This window comes from Mobula hypostoma, chromosome 25 (assembly GCF_963921235.1).
Source record: "Mobula hypostoma chromosome 25, sMobHyp1.1, whole genome shotgun sequence".
NCBI lineage: Eukaryota > Metazoa > Chordata > Chondrichthyes > Myliobatiformes > Myliobatidae > Mobula > Mobula hypostoma.
In genome coordinates, this window is record NC_086121.1 from 28,061,571 (window position 1) to 28,083,128 (window position 21,558).

Consider the following 21,558-nt stretch of genomic DNA (forward strand, 5'->3'; position numbering starts at 1 on the left):
AACCTCTCAAGAATGTAAGGACATCTACTTTGATGCATAACATAGAAAATCAAGTGTGTTTTTTAAAATGGTGGCAGATTAGGGAATGTTGATGTTAAGCACACAACTGGACTGAAAGCTAACATACAGGTGCAACAAGGAATGAGCTGCAATTGAATTTTGTTACAGAGTAAAGAGGTCACCAGCCGCACCAGACTTTGAGGCAAGAGGTATAGGGTCCAAATCCAGTCGGCTCCTTACCCGCTTTCCATCTGTGCTGGGTCGAGTGTTGAGCTAGTAACTTGGCCTCATAAAAAAAAAACAAAGATGCGAAAGAAATGGACAAGGTTGCCACCCGATGCGTCACATGGTGCAGAAAGGAACAACAGTAAAGAGGTTACGACATTATAAGCCATTAGTGAGACAGAACCTGCGAGCATTTTGTAGAGTTTTAGTCAGCTTTCTTTTTAAAAAAAGTATGCATTTATTATAGGAGTGGAGCAAAGGTCTTCCTAGACAGAATCCAGGGATGGTGGGGTTACTGGATGAGGAGAATGCACATATACTAATACTGTATTTAAGAGTTTAGAAAACAGGGTAGATGCAGGGAGGTTCTTCCCCAGCGTAGAATTCTAGAACTAAGGGATATATATACACACACACACACACACACACTGCATGGAGTGAATCAAATTGGCAGAAGTCTGGTTTCTGTGATAGTGGGGGAAATTGCAAAAAGATAACAAGATGGATCACCATCTCAGCACTTCTAGGTGAACATGGATATGAATGCTTTAATCTTGTCTCTGCCACTGCCAGTCTTGAGAATTTGTTAGTGTTGAAATGTCCACCACCAAGCATAACTAGATGAGGCAGGTCTTTAGAGCTTTGATGTAATCTTTGGCAATGGGATTACTAGCTGTAATTCCATACTTTTTGCTGTCTAGCATTCATGCTGCAACATCACCAGGTCAACACCTCATTGTTAAGTGTGCTTGGAGCTGCTCCTGGCATGCCCTTCTGAACTCCTCAATGAACCTATTAAATTGTTGATGAGTCACTGCACCAGAACATCAGGGATGATTCCCATATCTCCTTTTGAAAAGGATGATGAGATATTTTATACCTGAGAATTCAGATTGTGTCTCAGGTCAATGTTTCATCCTAAAGATGTCATCTCAGTGCAGCACTCTTCAGTGACTCGGTGCAGAGTTAACCTAAATTTTATTGCTCAAGTCTCTGGTGTGGAACTTGAATCTACAGCCTTCTAACTGAGCAAGAGCCCTACATCATGGTTACACTGCACTGTTGTTCATTTTAATAAAGGATACAATAGCAAGAAAATCTGATTGTTTTATTAGTTTCAACAATCTTCAATAACTTTATGTGCAGCCAGAATTTAATTACATCGATCTCAAAGAACATTGTAGTAAACTGTGAACATCAAAATGAAACGACAAGAAAAAGAGATTAAAAGTGTTTTACACTTAGGAAGCAGCTTTTATTAGATAATAAATTGAAGCCATTATCCTGAAGTTCCAAAAGTAGAAAGAGCTTTTCCTTATCCACAGAGAGTTAGTTCACAGGTAGCAATTAGGCTCAAATGTCTTTGTTCTAGTTTGGATTATTTCTGTGCATTAGCCAAGACATTTATCAATCACTCAAGTCTTAAATATAATGGTTGAAACACAAAACTATTTAAACCCTCTTTCCTTCATATTGCCTCAAAACTACTTCATAGACAAATTGTTTCAGGCAGCTTCACATATGAGGAAAAAAGCCAAGACAGTAAAATATAAAGGAATTTACTTCCAAATTTTCAAATGAACTAGCATGGTATGTTCTTTCCATGACAACACCTAAGTTTGTATTGGTTGGCCTGTCTCATCTAATAACTTTTCTGTAGCCTATGTGGTTAAATAGGCCTGCTCACTTGCTTATACATTTGTCGTTCCATCATAACAATGAAATTCAAGGCCGGCTTAATCTCTGCTCATTGAAAACCAAAAGCAAATCTCAACAATATATTGCATACTAACGGCCTGTCATTTGTCCTGCTTTCTGAGAATGACATAGAACATTTCCAGAACATCTTTGCCTATGGTGTATCCTTTCTTGGGCTCTGCTGCCATAAAAAGTACGCACCTGATGGAAAAATTCAGTCATCTCTCACAACATAAATAAAAATGAAAAGTAGCCAGTCAAGCAATGTTAAGTCACTCAGCTATCTCAGGAACATAATTACCATTGATACCAGAACTGACAAAAAACTGTTTTGCCAGTATGCATAAGGTCAGCTCTTTAATATTCTCTAGCCAGCCGGTGGTGTAGCGGCATCCACACTGGACTTTGAGGTGAGTAGTCCTGGGTTCAAATCCGGTTGACTCCTTGCATGCTTTCCATCCGTGCTGGGTTGAGCATTGAGCGTGCAGCTCAGCCTCGTAAACAACAGACAAAATGCAAAAGAAGTGGCGAGTTTGCCAGCCGAGGAACCACAAGGTTGCCACCCGTGCTCGGAAATACGAGGGAAAACTAGTCGATAATATAAATTTAGGATACTAGAAGTTTTTTTTCAGTTATATAAAGAATAAAAGAGAGGTGAGAGTTGATATTGGACCACTGGAAAATGATGCTGGTGAGAATATAATGGGGTCAAAGAAATGGCAGATGAATTTAATGGGTACTTTGCATTTGTCTTCACTGTGGAAGACACTAGCAGAGTGCCAAGACGCAGGAATGAGTACCATTGCTATTATAAAGGAAAAAGTGTGAGGCAAGCTCAAAAGTCTTAAAGTGGATAAATCACTTGGACCAGATGGACTACATCCCAGAGTCCTAAGAGAAGTTGTAGAAGAAATAACAGATGCATTGGTCACGAGCTTTCGAGAGTCACTTGGTTCTGGCATAGCCCCAGAGGACTGTAAAATTGCAAATGTCAATCCACTCCCTAAGAAGGGAGGAAGACAAAAGAAGAAATTATAGGCCAGTTAGCCTAACCTTAGTGGTTGGGAAAGTGTTGGAGTCTATTATTAAGGACAAGGTTTTGCGGTATTTGGAGACTAATGATAAAATAAATCAAAGTCAGCATTGTTTCTGTAAAGGGAACTCTTGCTTGGGATCTATTAGAATTCTTCCAGGAAGTAACAAGCAGGGTGGACAAAGGAGAGGCAGTGGATGTCATTTACTTAGATTTTCAGAAGGCATTTGATAAGGTGCCTCACATGAGGCTGCTTAATAAGATAAAATCCTATGGCGTTAAGGGAAATATACTGGCATGGATAAAGGAATAGCTGACAAGCAGGAGGCAGCGAGTGGGAATAAAGGGAGCTTTTTCTAGTTGGCTGCCAGTGAATAGTGGTGTTCTTCAGGGGTCAGTGTTGGGACCGCTACTTTTCACATTGTCGTTAATAATTTAGATAGTGGAATTGATAGTTTTGTGGTAAAGTTTGTGGGTGATACGAAGGTAGGTGGAGGAGTAGATAGTGCTGAGGAAGCAATGTGATTGCAGCAGGACTTAGACAAATTGGAAGTATGGGCAAAAAAGTGACAGATGGAATATATTGTTGGGAAATGTATGATAATGCATTTTTGTAAAAGGAACAATAGTGTGGACTATTATCCAACTGGGGAGAAGGTTCAAACATCAGAGGTGCAGAGGGACTTGGAAGTCCTCATGTAAAACTCCCAAAATGTTAATTTACAGGTTGAGTCTGTGGTAAAGAAGGCAAGTGCAACAATGGCATTAATTTCAAGGGAATAGAATATAAAAGCAAGGAGATCATGCTGAGCCTTTATAACACACTAGTCAGCCACACTTGGGAGTATTGTCAACAGTTTTGGGCCCCTTATCTCAGAAAGGATGTGTTGTCATTGGAGAGAGTACAGAGGAGGTTCACGAGGATGATTCCAGGGATGAAGGAGTTAATATATGAGGAGTATTTGACAGTTTTGGATCTGTACTCACTGGAATTTAGAAGAATATGTGGGGATCTCATTGAAACCTACTGAATGTTGGAAGGACTAGATAAGGTGGATGAGGAGAGGCTGTTTCCTCTGGTGGGTGTATTCAAAACTAGAGGAAACAGCCTCAAAATTGAGGGGCGACCTTTTAGAACGGCAGTAAGGAGGAATTTTTTTTTAGCCAAAGAATGGTGAATCTGCGGAATGCTCTGCCACAACTGTGATGGAGGCCAAGTCCATTGGTATATTTAAAACGGAAGTTGATCAATTCCTGATTGGTCGGGGAATCAAGGGATACGATGAGAGGGCAGGTGCATGGGGTTGAATGGGATCCAGGATCAGCCATGATGAAAGGGTGAATGGACTTGATAGGCTGAATGGCCTAATTCTGCTCCTATGTCTTTTGGCTGAAGCATGGAAAGAAGCAAGAACTTTAGCATTCTCTATATACAAAGGTAAAAACAAGAAATGTGGATGGGAAAATTTTAAATGCCTACAATATATACAAAATACCGATCTCACATGTGAGGGGTTTCTTCTTTTATGTTACTGTGAAGACTAACAAAATGGCTTCTTTGTTATGTTGTAATAAAAATGGCTTTTCAGTAATAATAACTACGATGTAAGGAGTTCTCTCTCTCTCTCTCTCTGCTTGTTTGGATTATATTATTGATAAGAGAGGGAACGAACCAACTGGGATAGATGTTATTCTTTCTTGTGTGTCTGTAAGCTATTGTTTTTCGCAGGCTTTGGGGCAGAAGGCACAATGGGGACAGGGAGATGAGATGCGATGCTGTAAGCTGGGCGGCAGAACGGACCCTGAGCGGGAGTCCAAGGCCCAGGGTCTTCGACGAGGTAAGGAGACGAAGACAGACTCGTGTGGAGCGTCCAGTCGACCACCGTGGATGGTCCCAGGTGGCGGGTCGAGGACGCTGGAGGGGATCGAATGGTGGCAAGAAGACTCCGTTAATTGAGCTCCAACTGTGTGCACGGTGGTTGAACTTTGATAAGTTTGGCGCCTTTTACTTTCCTTTTATATTTTATCTCCATTAATTACTTAGTTCCAGCAATATCTATGAAGTGTAATCACTTAATTGCATATGGTGTATTGTCTGTTATTTACCGGGGTGGGGTACATCACACAGCATCCACACAAACTTGATTACCTAGTTTGGCAGGGCCGAAGGCTGCTCCCCCTAGATGGAAGCGAGTTGAGAGAGCCTGAGGCTTACCAGGGGGCTACACACAGAATAGTAGTAATGTCTTACCTCTGATAATTATCAGATATCTGCTCTCTTTATTGTCACTATATGTACAACCTTAACTGTCTGAAAATACTTGAAATGCCTGATTCTGCTTCAGCTCCGCTGAGGGGTTATCAATATGAAGCGTTAACTCTAATTTTATTCCCAAAGATACAGCTGCGTATTTCCAGCATCCACAGTTTATCACAAACGAGAGAAACTCTGTAGATGCTGGAAACCCAAGCAACACACACAAAATGCTGAAGGAACTCAATAGGCCAGACAGCGTCTATGGAAAATGTACACTTGATGTTTTGGGCCGAGACCCTTTGACAGGACCGGAGAAAAAATGCTGAGGAGTATATTTAAAAGGTGGGGGGAGGGGAGAGAGAAACACAAGGTGATAGGTGAAACCTGTAGGGGGAGGGATGAAGTAAAGAGGTGAGAAGTTGATTGGTGAAATGGTAGTGAGGTCCCAAACAGTCCTTCCAGATGAGGTGACACTTCACCTGTGAGGCTGTTGGGGTCATATACCGTGTCTGGTGCTCCCAGTGTGGCCTCCTGTATATCGGTGAGAGCTGACATAGATCAGGAGACTACTTCGCCGAGCACCTATGCTCTGTCCTCCAGAAAAAAAACAGGATCTCCCAGTGGCCACAGACTTCTCATTCCTGAAGCTTTTTAATGTCGAGTCAGAAATAAGGAATTAAGTTTCAGAAAATGTTTGCTTAATAATTTGAATCCATGACAACTGGCAGAATAAATTCTTCTTAAAAAATATCTGCTTGTATCTTCTTGACCTAATCTCATAATGGAATTTAATTCCTTCATTTACCCAAAACAACCAGACATTATATGAAAGAAAACATGCATTTGTATAGTGCCATCATGCTCTAAGCAGATCCCAAAGCATTTTGTAAAAAATTGTCTTTATGGAATAAAAATTAAGTTAACGCAACAATGAATGTACAGACATTAGTAAAGTACAGACAATAGGTAAACTTAAGAAATATTACTGGTTGTTTTGAAATATTACTCATATAAAACGCAGTATAAAGATTGTAAAGAGTACAGAGCCAACTAAGTATATACTAGTTAAATAACAGTTGAATTATTGGTATTGGCATTGTGAGAAATTAGAGATTTTGGAAGCAGTATTTATTTCTGTTGCCATAGCTGGGTAAACTTGATGTAGACTGGTGCTACAAGGTTTTGGTTAACATCCCCCAAACCCACCCAACTCCAGTCTCCCACCTAAACTAGGGGCAACTTACAATCACCAATTAACCTAGGCAGCACATGTTCAGGAAGAAACAAGGGTACCAGAGGGAAGCCTCTAAGCATAAGAAGAAAAATTTGAAATGATATTATCAATAGTACAGGAGTCAAAATCAAACCCAAGCCACAGAAACCCATGAGACAGCAGCACTACCTAGTTATTCAATAGGGAAAGTGTTGAAATACTTCACGTTTTCATTAACTTCATTTTTTGCACAGAGGTGGAATTATGAGCAGCATCACTTGAAAAATTCAATGATTTTGTGATTGATCACAAAGTTTTCTGCCAAATCCAGCACATCAGTAGAAGGCTCAGACACATATTTGTGATAATGTACAAAGATACTACCACGTTGACTGGCAAACTTCACAATCAACCTGCTAAGTAAAGAAATTAAAACAGAAAATGCTGAATATAAATAAGATTTACCAACATTTGAAAAAAAACAGCAATTTTTTTGAGCAGAAACTCTGTCTGAATTTTTAATCACAACATGCCAAGATAGAATGGAAAAGGAAACTAGTAAATATTTGGTAAAAAAAATGCTTTGCTATTCAGTAGCTTTGCACATGAAATTCCATGGTTCAAATTGTACAGAAACTTAATTGGTGATTTATAAACTCTTATTTTAAAGAATAAAGTAAATACATAAAATTACACAAGGGGCTTAAATGAAATGGTCATTTAAACATCCTGTCAAGTGTTAGTGCCTAAGTAAAGGGCTGGAAATGTAAACTCTGGCATTACAGCCCAACTTCACCTCATGTTGCCAGCTCAAAATCAGAATCAGGTTTAACATCACTGGCATATGTTGTGAGGTTTGCCAATACACATGATCTGAGATTGAATGCCAAGAAAAAAGCTTTGCATTGTTTCCCTTATGCACAAGGAAAAACCTTGCAAGGCCAACCACAGAATTTCACTAGAAAGCAAGCAGCATAGAATTAGAACTAATAATTCCCATGGCCAATGGTTCACATTAAAGCTTTAAAGTCCTACTACACCTGGCTGAGCCTGGTGGTGGATAATTCAACACTAACAAGAAGAGGTAATTCCAAGAGCATCCTTATTTCAAGACTGGCAATGTCCAGCAAATGAGCGGCAGAGAGGACTGAAACATTCATATCCATTCATCTTCCTTTAGTTCCTCTCAGTTTTCACCATTATCTCTGCCTCTGCTCAATTCCCTTATTTTGGCCTGTAAGTGCTTCAGTATACCAGTACATGGACAAAATTAAGACTAAAGTAATAAAAGATGCCATATAGAAAGCAACAAATCAAGAATTAATGGGCAGTGACAATAGTTCTGTCGCAACATAAAATGTTGCAAATCAATAGCATATCCACCAGTAACAATGAAGAGCTTCAATATCCCAGCTGTATTTCCATCATTAGAATTTCACTGTGTTGATGCTAGGGTTTCAGTTTAGTGTAATGATGGATACATACATTTTTACTGCCTGCCTAGATTAAATGAGACAAACATCTAGCACTACAATTACAGATACTGGTATAAAAATTGATGATTAAAGGCATGTCAAGAAGCACCCCAGAGAATAGTTATAGCCTCAAAGAACAATTTGGCTGTTCTTTGGTAAATCTGGTAAAAGAAATGCAGGTGGAATATCAGCACTTAAGGTTGAAGCTATGTCAGCTAGCTATAGCCCTGAGGGGTGGGAACAAAATGTTAGACCCAGGCCTTCCAATTTGGGTGTGTCTACAGAATACATCTAGTCCTACAGATCACCAGTGGAATGGATTTTAATCCCAGAAAGAGTAAACTGACAATTTAACATTTAGCCAACAGATCAACTCATCCAGTGATCATAATGTGTAACCTTTTAAACATGGCAATACATTAAATACTTGACATTTCCTTTTATCTTCAATATTTTCACTCTTTTATCAGTTCAACAGTACAATAGCATAATTTACACAGACTGTCTTTAAGATATAATCCCCCGATTTTCCAGTTTCACTTAGCTAATATTAGATAGAGACCACCTGCCTAAATTTTGTGATACAAATCTAAGCTGAATAGCTTTCTAAAGGCTTCTGTATTATGAAAGAGACATGCTGACTTTTTGTTTCAATCAATTAAATGGAGAGCTGTCTGATGGGGTGCTGGATAAAAAGGCAACCAGATAAATATGAAGCAGAAAAGCTGAAAAGATACAGAATTATTTGAACTGCTGGTCAAAATGGCTGGTGCAGACTCAACAAACTTAATGATCTCCTTTTATGCTATACATTCTATGTATTTAAATATTCAACCAGTAGCTTCTACAGTATACTTAAATTTAACTGTCCAGCACAGATTTCCAGAATTAATATACTCTATTATAATATATAATGCATCCAGAGTACTTAGAGAGTGTAACATTGTGAAAACTACAAAAAGCAGGACTCCAGCTCCTAAATAATGTCTTATTTGGTAAAGACAGTATGCACTGAGCCACGTGGATGAGAAAAATCACTCTGTGGTGAGTTAATCAATTTGAACTGGAAGAACTCATGAATAACTGCAACTGGCTTGAGTACTCTTAAGCCAGCTTTCTTGTTTCAAAAAGTAATTCTACAATAGCATTACATTTCTTGAATGCTTATCTTTGCCGTACACTATTGGGAAAGTAAACATCTTACCGCTTGCCCCTCTATGGCTGCCCTCTGTCTCCCCAGTACATCCTGCAGTTGCGTGAAGTGCTGTACAAATGCCACCACCTCGGCCTGGAAGCGTTGGGTGTGCACATATTGCACCGATGCCATCTGGAAACTCACTCTCATGTCACAATCTCGGTGTAGCAATGGATCTGCTCGGCCATACCTGATTTTAAGTTTTTAAAAATGTTATGTTCAGCAACTTTCACTTAAACAACATCTTTAATGCTGATGTTAATGTTCACTGCTAATGTCATGAGCTGTGCCTCAATGGAGAAAAGAAAGTGAGTGGTGAAAAGGCTTAGGAGTGGTAGTTCATTAACACGTGCAAAGCTACTATAAACACATTGAACGATTGCAGTGTAGAACAAGGGGAATGCTATGGATGACATAATGAAAGAAACTGAATTTTCAAAAATACCTTGTAAATTATCCTGAGATGGTATAGGATGGGATTCCCAACTTCTTTTATGCCATGGGCACCTACCATTAACTGAGGAGTCTGTGGACCCCACGTTGGGAACCCCTGGCGTAATGTGAATGGAGGAATATGAATTTTAAATCCAAGTTGTTTAGAACCACCATTTCTCTCTAACAAGGGTAATAAGTCATAGCTGGGTAAACTTTATATTGATTGATGCTATAGGATTTTTTAGGACGTGATGATGAAGAAAATAAGTGCTGTCATAACTAAATTCTCTGAGAAAAGTGGCTCTCAAGGTTTCAGTGGTACGCATGCTAAGATCTTTCCAAAAATATGTAGTGTTACACAGTGGGAGCAGTAGTGAATTAGTAGGAAAAAAGATCAAAGCACAAGTTTAATAATTAATTTTCAGATATAAAAATACTATAAATATTTGCAGAAATCTATTAAAATTTTGTCATATAATTTGATTAGGTGCACCAGGATGACTATGCTTTTAAAACTATTGAATAACATGCATACATAGCCTCCATAAGACATCAAACTACTGATACTCTAGCATAACTATATTGGTGCACAAACAAGGTATAGCATATGGTTGCAATTTCCTCTGTCCTTGTTTTAAAGGTGTTTCTAGTAGAACCTAAGTATTTACTAAAAAAAACACCATTAGAAATACTGCAAGTTGCTGCAGTCTTCACAAACTTTCAGCTACAAATTTGAATGGAGAGGACTGTGGGGGAGGGAGAGGTGGCAAGAGACAGATCCTGCTTCACATATTTTTCACTGATACATAGATGCATAAGGTGTAGAAAACAGAAAAAGTGTTTTTTCTTAGTACTAATGGAACGTGAGGCTCCCTGCCAACTGTACTGAACATATTTTACTTCAGGCAAAAGAAACTTTTTAAGATCAGTAGCAGTTTCTTTGATTTACAGTGTCAATCAAGATTTAATAGCAACTGTAGTTTACTCCCTCAAGCACCCATGCTCATTACAATCCCAACACCTGCAATTTTCTTTTTTTTCAGCATAGTTCTGGTGCAGATTACTTTGAAATACAATAGGGGGAGAATTTCATTAGCAGAAATATGCTTTTTAAACACCCAGTGACTAGAATTTATTGCAGAAACAGGAGAAACCTTCTAGGATCCTGTGATACTGAGGATCTCATACAATAATAATTCAATGACCAATGCAAGCATTCTTTCACTTTGTGATTTTATACTACATAGATAAATGCGCTAAACTCACTGAAAAGGTTTACTTCCAAAGTTCTCGGAAACAGCTTTTATAACATTGCAAAGATAATGTAAAACTTAATCGTTTAAATAAAAACACACATACTTATAAATGCATACTTGTAAATACATACTTGTAAATGTTGAACACTAGTGCCTCTTTGCCACTGGTGGTGAAGCGCTCCCTATACAGCTCTCCATGAGATGTCAAATCACTTAATGAAAGGCTGCCAAGACTGCCTTGCAAAGCAAAGTCTCTGTCTGCAGAATACAAGAGGTGAATCTCAGTTAGCACAGCAGAGATAGGGACATGCAGGTCGACAGGTAGAACAGTTCAATGCCTTTACAAAATGTTAACAATTTCACAAGTCTTCAAACAGCATTACCATAACCTATTTTTGAGCATTATCAAAATCTATTTTCAACATCTATTAATCTTTTATAAATCTGTATTAAAGGAGATCTAAACAAACCATCAGACCAGGAATATAGATTTACTCAGCTGCCATGCCAAAAATATACAAAACCTTTCACCTATTTTGTTTTTAAATTGAAAGTATGCTCTATTCTCTCACGGTATGAGTAGAAGCTTTAACTGTAGGGAGAAAACCTTGCCAAAACTCAAGAGCATTCCAAAGAGACTGGGAACTTAAAAGAGCATTTGGATGGGTGCCCTACCATTTTGTGGTGTTGTTCATGGGTACTTAGATTGATTGCACTATGAGGTGCCTATCAATAATGTACTACAGATTAAATATCAGAATATAAGAACCAATTTGAGAACAAAAGGAGCAGGCCAGGGGATGAGTTAGCTTGACTTTAACATCTATTATTTCTTGATAGGTGAACAGCTTTTGTGCTTAAAGACTAGGGATCAAGTTTTAACATCTGTACACACACTCCAAGGCTGGGAGCCCTCAATATTTTGTTTTGCATTGCGATCATGGGCTGCACCGCGATTCTTAGCAAAAGTCAGTTAGTTCACAAAATAATTATAGATTTTTGGATGGCTGCTGTTGGATAGGTCAACCTTTAATTATGTACCTGAGCTAACCTCTGATTAAGTAAAACTTTGGCAAAATTACTTGCTTAACTATTTTGACAAATGCAATAATTTTCAGTCCAACACATTGCAAAGACACAGCATTGAAAAAAGAAATGACCTTTTTTTAGGTTTTTACAATTAATCATCTTTTTAACTCCAGATTATACACGTTCATTAAAAAAATTGTCAGATTAGTTTAAAGTACAATAAATTTTTCAATAAAAATCCAGCCATGACTAACAATTTTACACGCTTTCATAAACCAATAACTGAACTTTAGAGTAAATCTCTATTACCAAAGCATTTTGGGGAATTCTCAGTGTAAATAAGGAGCATTTTTTTCATTTTACCATATTATGTTCTTTGTTGAAGTTCTAACAGAGGTTCAGTGACATCTAGTGGTGGGACACTACTTTTCAAAATTGAGTACAGTATACAGTACTGCTAAAATATGGAGCCACAACACATGAAGGCCGTATGATGTCTCTTAAAGACGTATCCAAAATAACTGAATACCAGTCACAAAAGATTATTTGTTACATTATGTAGAATGGGGAGATGATTTTAAAAAATGGTTAAATATTTTAATGGATATGGGTCAGGATGATCATGTTGCAGACATGTTTATCCTTCAGGCAATAGTTTAGGACAGGTGTTACTTGAACTTTCCGGAATGGGTGTGAAGAGATTCTATAATTTGTCATGTTTGAGTGAAGACCAACCATCACTCATTCTGATTAGGATACAAAAATGTCTTGGACATGGCTTGTAGGGAAAGATGTGTCTGCCACCAGGAGAGATGGTAGTGAGTTTAACAGTGTAACTATAAATTTAACAAAATAAAACAGATCATTAAAATTGCACATAGTGTAGCAATTATGAGATAATGATTGCATGTGCTAATATTACAATATCTTTGCTCCTAATTATAAAAGCCAGATTCTGTGGTCTTTTTTTTGATGTTCCATACACCGGTACCTGTCCTTACATTCACGGATTTATATTCATCTTTGGGTCAGCTTGCTAACAAATAAGATTTAGCCCATTCCCATCATGTGTATAATAGACTTTATTTTCTGCTCCTAAATTGTATTACTCGATGTAATTAATTACATCTGTCACTATTTTTTTATATAGCCTTGGAAATCTTTGAATATTCTTCTTGGTTTGCTCACTCCCAGTTCTGTGATACAAGAAAATTTCAGTGCTATTCCCTCCAAGTCTAAGTCATTAACCAAATTAAATCATTTAGTTCATGACCATATGCTAGTCTTTTACTTACGCTGCTAGAAATTTTCTCATTAGAAGTATTATAGTATTTAGTCCATCAAGCCAGTGCTATATTTAGCATAATTCAATCCCTACCTGGGAGCCTGAAAATCAACCTCAAGTGTATGTTAATTTGCCTTTTAAAAGTTTCCTTGAAATTTAAATCCACCAACCTTTTAGGGACTGTTCTCTAATTCTTGACTACCTTCTGTGTGGAAGAAACTTCACTTTTAGCAAATTGCTTTGAAATCATGATCATCTTGTCACTGAACCATTCGTCTGACTTCTTTTTCTGTTCATAACTACATTTTTTTAGAATGGGCACTGAGGAGTGTGGTACAACAAAGGGATCTGGGAATACAGGTCCATAATTCATTGTAAGTGGTATCACAGGTAGATACAGTCGTAAAGAAAGCTTTTGGCACATTGGCCTTCATAAATCAATGTATTGGGTACAGGAGATGAGATGTTATGTTGAAGTTGTCTAAGATGTTGGTGAGGCCTAATTTGGAGTACTGTGCGTAGTTTTGGTCACCTACTTACATGAAACAAGGTTGAAGGAGTACAGAGAAATTTACAAGGATATTGCCAGATCTAGAAGACCTGAGTTATAAGAAAACATTGAATAGGTTAGGGCTGTATTCTTTGGAATGCAGAAGGTTGAGAGGAGATTTGATAGACATATATAACATTGAGGGGTAAAAATAGGGTAAATGCAAACAGGCTTTTTCCACTGAGGTTGGGTGAGGTTGGGTGGGACGACAACTGAGGTCATGGGTTAAGGGTGGAAGGTGAGAAATTTAAGGGGAACATGAGGGGAAACGTTTTCACTCAGAGAGTTGTGAGAGTGTGGAATGAGCTGTCAGCAGAAGTTCATGCTAGCTTGATTTCAACATTTAAGAAAAGTTTGGATAGGTACATAGATGGAAGGGGTATGGAGGGCTATGGTCCCAGTGCAGGTCAATGAGAGTAGGCAGCCTAAATAGTTTCGGCATGAACTAGATGGGCCAAAGGGCCTGTTTCAGTGCTGTCCTTCTCTGCGACTTTGTAACGCTATAACAACCTTCTTTCAAACCACATACATTTAGTCTGCTACCTTATTTTTATAAATACTAGATTTTCTTCAAAATTAACAATTTTAAATAAAGCCCTGCACAGCTCCGCATAATCATGAATTTGACCTTAACCTTTTTATTTTAAATGCTCTTCTTCAACTGACAATGGACTAACCAGCCCAAAGTTAGCAAGGCTATCCTTCTTTTTCCTTCCTGAACACTGATTCTACATAGAAATGATAGGCAGGAAGATCACTTTCTTACTGCTGATCCATATGAACTATCACAATTCATAGTGGATATATTTATTCACTTGGTTAATTACTTGATGAAAGAATAGGCTGAAAAGTGGGTATGATTCTCTGACTCAAAGATGAAAGCAGATCAGAATCAGAATCAGGTTTATGATCACCGGCACGTGACATGAAATTTGTTAACTTAGCAGCAGCAGTTCAATGCAATATATAATCTAGCAGAGAGAAAAAAAAAAAATTTTTTTAAAATAATAATAAATAACAAGTAAATCAATTACATGTATTGAGTTGAATGAAGAAACATGCAAAAATAGAAATACTGTATATTAAAAAAAAGTGAGGTAGTGTTCAAAGATTCAATGTCCATTTAGGAATTCGATGGCAGAGGGGAAGAAGCTGTTCCCGAATTGCTGAATGTGTGCCTTTGGGCTTCTGTACCTCTTACCTGATGGTAACAGTGAGAAAAGGGCATGCCCTGGGCACTGGAGGTCTCTAATAATGGACGCTACCTTTCTGAGACACTGCTCCCGAAGATGTCCTGGGTACTTTGTAGGCTCATACCCAGATGGAGCTGACTAGATTTACAACCTTCTGCAGCTTCTTTTGGTCCTGTGCAGTAGCCCCTCCATACTAGATAGTGATGCAGTCTGTCAGAATGCTCTCCACAGTACAACTATAGAAGTTTTTGAGTGTATTTGTTGACATGCCAAATCTCTTCAAACTCCAAATAAACTATAGCTGCTATCTTGCCTTCTTTATAACTACATCAATATGGTGGGACCAGGTTAGAACCTCAGAGATCTTGACACCCAGGAACTTGAAGATGCTCACTCTCTCCACTTCTGATCTCTCTATGATGATTGGTATGTGTTCCTTCATCTTACCCTTCCTGAAGTCCACAATCAACTCTTTTGTCTTACTGACGTTGAGTGCCAGGTTGTTGCTGCGGCACCACTCCACTAGTTGGCATATCTCACTCCTGTACGCCCTCTTGTCACCACCTGAGATTCTACCAACAATGGTTGTATCGTCAGCAAATTTATAGATGGTACTTGAGCTATGCCTAGCCACACAGTTATGTGTATATGAAGAGTAGAGCAGTGGGCTAAGCACACACCCCTGAGGTGCGCCAGTGTTGCTCATTAGCAAGGAGGATATATTATCACCAATCTGCACAGATTGTGGTCTTCCGGTTAGGAAGTTGAGGATCCATTTGCAGAGGGAGGTACAGAGGCCCAGATTCTGCCACTTCTCAATCAGGATTGTGGGAATGATGGTATTAAATGCTGAGCTATAGTCGATGAACAGCATCCTGACATAGGTGTTTGTGTTGTCCAGGTGGTCTAAAGCCGTGTGAAGAGCCATTGAGATTGCGTCTGCCGTTGACCTATTGTGGCAACAGGCAAAGTGCAATGGGTTCGGGTCCTTGTTGAGGCAGGAGTTCAGTCTAGTCATGACCAATCTCTCAAAGCATTTCATCACTGTCGATGCGAGTGCTACTGGGTGAAAGTCATTAAGGCAGCCCACATTATACTTCTTAGGCACTGGTATAATTGTTGCCTTTCTGAAGCAAGTGGGAACTCCCGCCCGTAGCAGTGAGAGGTTGAAAATGTCCTTGAATACTCCCGCTAGTTGGCTGGCACAGGTTTTCAGAGCCTTACCAGGTACTCCATTGGGACCTTCTGCCTTGCAGGATATAAGATTTGCAACCAACCAAATTCAATCTTCTTTGGTACTTAATCACACCTGCAATGACCTAGCAATCTAACTTTCCTCACAGTACTTAACACATTTGACCTAGAAATTACATAACATACTAGTACAGTATTCAAAACTTACCTATCAATGCAAGATGTGCCACCAGTTTGGACACATTGGCTTTGGCAAGTTCATTTGTCTTCTTATTTAACACCAGAGACAGCGAGTGAACCTCAGAGGGGGAAAAACAATTAGCAAACTCCTTCCATATACAACTACACGATATCCATGTTTTTTGAACCTTTCTGAATTGTGAATGAATACTTTAATTATACCAGCTCAGACTGATTCATTGGAATCGGATTTATCAGTTAACTGCATTAAACAGTATTCTTTTCAAACCTGCAAACTTACTAAAAGTCAACCAGCAATGAGAAGAAATTTTTAAAAAACACTATTAAGACCTAAGCTGCCAAGACATAAAGAACATCAAATTGGACACCAGTGATTCAGTGAATCAAGAGTTAAAGACCCCAAACAAATGACACTGAATAAATGGTGGAATCACTAGCTTTAAGGGCTTAACTAGCCAGATTCTGCAATATAAGTAAACAAATATGTGAATCATTGCATTAATTTACTGAAATCGGACTTGACTAAGTAAAATCCATGGCAATCTTGGCTACCCTAGTCTCTTTTGTACCTGCCAACCCTGAAAATTCTTGAAACATTTTCATGAAATTACAGAAGACACAGGGATGATTAATTTATCAAGGTGTAAGATTCAGGCAATTAGCATATTACAACTACTTGCATGGAAACATCAGCTGGGTAAGCATACTTTTGACTTTCTGAGCAGGCTGCTCATGCAATCAGACTACTCTGATGTTAACTTGCTTGAAATGAAAACTTGCTTGGTACGACACATTTAAAAAAAAGTCCTACAGTAATAATCCCTCCACCTCCGATTACTACTTACCTACATCTCAGAAAGAAAAAAACCATAAGACCATAAGGTTTAGGAGCAGAAGTAGGCCATTCGGCCCATCAAGTCTGCTCTGCCACTCAACCATGGGCTGATCCACTTCATCCATTCATCCCCACTCCCCTGCTTTCATCCCATACCCTCTGATGCCCTGGCTAATCAAGAACCTATTTATCTCTGTCTTAAATACACCCAATGACTTGGTCTCCACAATCGCTCGTGGCAACAAATTCCACAGATTTACCACCTTCTGTCTAAAGTAATTTCTCTGCATCTCAGTTCTAAAAGGACATCCTTCAATCCTGAAGTCGTGCCCTCTTGTCCTAGAATCTCCTACCATGGGAAATAACTTTGCCATATCTAATCTGTTCAGGCCTTTTAACATTTGGAATGTTTCTATGAGATCCCCCCTCATTCTCCTGAACTCCAGGGAATACAACCCAAGAGCTGCCAGACATTCCTCATACGGTGAACCTCGCATTCCTGAATATAATACAAATCTATAAAACAGTATAAATCAAATACCTTCAGATCTAACTTTGTGTTTACTGGCTCCTGGCGAGCATCAGATGACACATCTGTCTCATCAGGTCTTGCCTGAGGTTGAAGTTCTTCCACAGGGGGTTTCAAGCCATGATTGGTGGCTGTTGATCCAATCCCAAAAAAATCCAAAATCATTACCCAGGTCTGAAGTGTAATCAGCACATCCAAGCAGTTGAAGTCCACATCCAAATTCCTGTTGACCTTATTGTAACGTGTGGAAAATTCAGGATGTTTCTTATCCACAAGAAAAATATTAATATGCACTAATGAATCATCAAAATTTGTTCTGGTACAGCACGCCTTAGAGCTTTTCAATCTTGGGGATGGTGGAGGGGTCCGAAGGCATTCTGAATCTTTGTCTTCTTTATGTTTTCTTTGTGTAGAGGATGGCCGTTGGTAAAACTGGAACACATTCTGTGCCTCTTCCATGTGGGCTGGGAGGGATCGTGGCATCTCAGGATACTCTACATTGGAGATAGAAGGACAAGACTGGGACAAATATTCCTTTTGTGTAAAGCTGGAAGGCTTGGGTGCTCCTCTGGACACCATTAAATGCTTGTACTTAGAGTCTGTCTTTTTTTCCAGTAAATCTTCCATCAGTAGTGACCGCAAAGCTACCTGAATAGACAGAGTATGAGGCTGGTCTTTACTGAATTCAACTTCAAAGTCTTTAAACTTTAAACTAACCAATCCTTGCGCTTCCAGTGCAAGATCACCACACAACTGAATCTGTAACTCAGAGATGCAGAAATTAGCTTGAATTTGAGTGAATGATTTTGACTCTGGAATTGGAAAGGAATCAACGGGAGTGGATGGATAGCTCACTCGGCCAAAAAGACCACTCTCTTTCCATTCTCGTTGAAGATCAGAGATTTTAAGGCTTCTCAGCGGTGAAGGAACATTATGGTGGTCTGACACATCAGCAGTTGAACTATGTGAGATTTTGCTGAGGTCCTCGCTGTATGTCAGGTTATCCAGTGTCTGTAGGACCTGTTCATAAACATGCTTCGCTAATGTTACCTGCACAATAAGGAAACAAATTAAAGGCTATTCCAAACTCCTGCTACAAGCATAGATTATTTCAAAATACTTCCGACTAACCAACTAATTCTGAGAATAAGTATTTTTGACATGCGGGCACACATCAAAACCATTTTTCTCGCTTTAGGAAAATCTGCCCAACTTGTTCATTGTTTCCAGTAGTTTATGCTTTATTAGAGGTTTTAAGAATCCACAGATGGGGTTTGATGGCAAAAGACAAATAATAAGGTAACATAATAGACATGAAGTAGATGTGCAAGGAAATTGATAAACATTTACATATCCTCTCACCCCATCCTCCCACCACCTAACCAGGGATAGGGTTCGTCTTGTCCTCACCTACCACCCCAGCAGCCTCTACATCCAGCCCATAATTCTCTGCAATTTTTGCCATCTCCATCAGGATCCAATGACCAAGCACATCTTTGCATCCCCCCTCCCCACTTCCTGCAGGGATCGCTCCCTCTGCGACTCCCTCGTCCGTTCGTCCTTCCCCACTGATCTCCCTTCTGGCACTTATCCTTGCGAGCGGAACAAGTGCTATGCCTGCCCCTGCACCACCTCCCTCACTACCATTCAGGGCCCCAAACAGTCCCTGCCAGTGAGGCGACACTTCACCTTTGAGTCTGTTGGGGTCATCTACTGTATCTGGTGCTCCTGATGTGACCTCCTGTATGTCAGTGAGACCTGATGCTGACTGAGAGACCACTTTGTTGAGCCCCTGTGCTCCATCCACCAGAAAAAGCAAGATCTTCCAGTGGACACCCATGTTAATTCCACTTCCTATTCCCATTCCATGGCCTCCTCTACTGTGGCGGTCGGGCCACAAAGGTTGGAGGGGCAACAACTTGTATTCCGTCTGGGTAGCCTCCAACCAAATGGCAGGAACATTGATTTCTCGAACTTCCAGTAATGCCCCACACCCCTCTCCTTCACCATTCCCCATTCCCATCTCACCGTATCTCCTTCCCTGCCTATCATTTCCCTCTGGTGCTTCTTCCCTTTTTTTTTCTTTCTTGGCCTTTTGTCCTCCCCTATCAGACTCCTCCTTCTCCAGCCCTGTATCTCTTTCACCAATCAACTTCCCAGCTCTTTACTTTAAACACTTCCAGCCCCAGGTTTCACCTATCACCTTTCTTCCTCCACTCCCCCCACCTCCTAACTCTGACTCCTCATTTTTTTTTCCAGTCCTGATGAAGGGTCTCAGGCCAAAACGTTGACTGTTTACTCTTTTCCATAGATGCTGTCTGGCCTGCTGAGTTCCTCCAGCTTTTTGTGTGTGTTGCCTGGATTTCCAGCATCTGCAGATCTTCTCTTGTTTGTGATTAAACATTTATAAAACTTTGGTTCAGCAATAGTTCGAGTATTGTGCTCAGTTCTAGCATGTACAGGTAAAGGTAGAAAAGATTTACCAAAATAACTCCCCAAGGATGATGAGCTTAATCAAGTGTAAAAGTTAGAACTGATTGCAGAGCAGGTATCTCAGATTACTTACAATTTTGTAGGGTATAGGCAAAGATATTGTTTTAATTGGCAGAGGTGTGAGGAACCAGTGGTGCAGAATGATGATGATTGGCAAAAAGAACCAAAACTAATGCAAAATAACATTTTTACACAGCAATGATTATGATCTGCGCAGTTGTGAAGACAGATTCAATCACAGTGTACAAAAGCTATCTGAAAGGGAAGAATTTGCAGAGGTATTAGGGGAGGGAAGCAGAGTGAGATAACAGCGTTGCTCTAATACAGGGCTGCTACAAGCTTGATGGGTTAAAGGTCTTCCATATGTGCAGTAACTATTCATACACCCATGCTGAGCTCGTCAAGATCATCAACTTTGCCTCCAACTTCTACCTTGCTTGTAACTTCAATCAGGCCATTTCTGAAACCTCCCTCCCCTTTCTTGATCTCTGGAGACAAACTGTCAACCAACATCTTTTATAAATTTACCGATTCCCACAGTTATCTTGACTATACCTCTTTCCCCAACCTATCTCCTGTAAAAATGCTATTCCTTTTTCTCAGTTCCTTTGCCTCTGCTGCATCTGTTACCAGGATGTGGCTTTCCTTTCCTGTACGTGTGAGATGTCCTCCTGCTTCAAAGAATAGGGTTTTCCTTCCTCCACTATTGATGCTGCCCTCACCCACATCTCCTCCATTTCCTGAACATCAACACTTACCACATCTTCACACTGTCACACCAGTGATAGAGTTCCATGTACCCCATGAACATCACATCATCCTCTGCAATTTCCACCATCTCCAAAGGGATCCTACCACTAAACGCACTTTTACCTCCAATCCCCCACTCCGCTTTCTCCAGGAATTGCTCCCTCCGTGATTCCTTTATCCCAGTACTTACCCCTGCAAGTCGTCCAAGTGCTACACCTGCCATTCACCTCCTCTCTTACTTCCATTCAGGGCGTCAAACAATTCTTCCAAGTGAGGCAACACTTCACCCACAAATCTGCTGGAGTTGTCTACTGTACCTAGTGCTCCCGATGCGGCCTCCTTGATATTGATGAGACCTGTCCTAAATTGGGGGACCCCTTTGTCGAGCACCTCCACTAATCAGACAAAAACAAAACTTCCTAGTGGCCAAACTTTTTAATTCCAATTCCCATTTCCATTTTGACATGGCACTCTGTGGCAATCTCATGTGCCTGGATAGGATCACCCTCAAGATGAAGGTGAACCACCTTATATTCCATCTGGTGGGCACCTTGTATTCCAACTTGATGGCATGAATATTGATTTCTCCTTCCACTTAAAAAAAAAATCCCACCCCTCCTCTTTTCTATTCCCCACTCTGGTCTTTGACCTCTTCTCACCTGCCTATCACTTCCACTCGGCCCCCTTCTTCTTGCCTTTCTCCTATGGTCTG

The 21,558-nt window shown here is 39.8% G+C and overlaps 1 protein-coding gene across 3 annotated transcripts in view; it reads right to left on the reverse strand.

The window, feature by feature from the left end:
- The window catches only part of vps13d (vacuolar protein sorting 13 homolog D), a 323,941-nt gene that overhangs the window by 214,049 nt on the left and 88,334 nt on the right, over positions 1-21,558 (reverse strand). For all 3 annotated transcript variants that reach the window (XM_063033119.1, XM_063033121.1, XM_063033120.1), the window contains exons 20-23: positions 17,616-18,653; positions 16,247-16,337; positions 10,919-11,045; positions 9,106-9,286 (exon numbers count right to left, since the gene is read on the reverse strand). In XM_063033119.1, the coding sequence (XP_062889189.1) occupies positions 9,106-9,286; positions 10,919-11,045; positions 16,247-16,337; positions 17,616-18,653 (1,437 nt within the window). The remainder of the gene's footprint in view (positions 1-9,105; positions 9,287-10,918; positions 11,046-16,246; positions 16,338-17,615; positions 18,654-21,558) is intronic.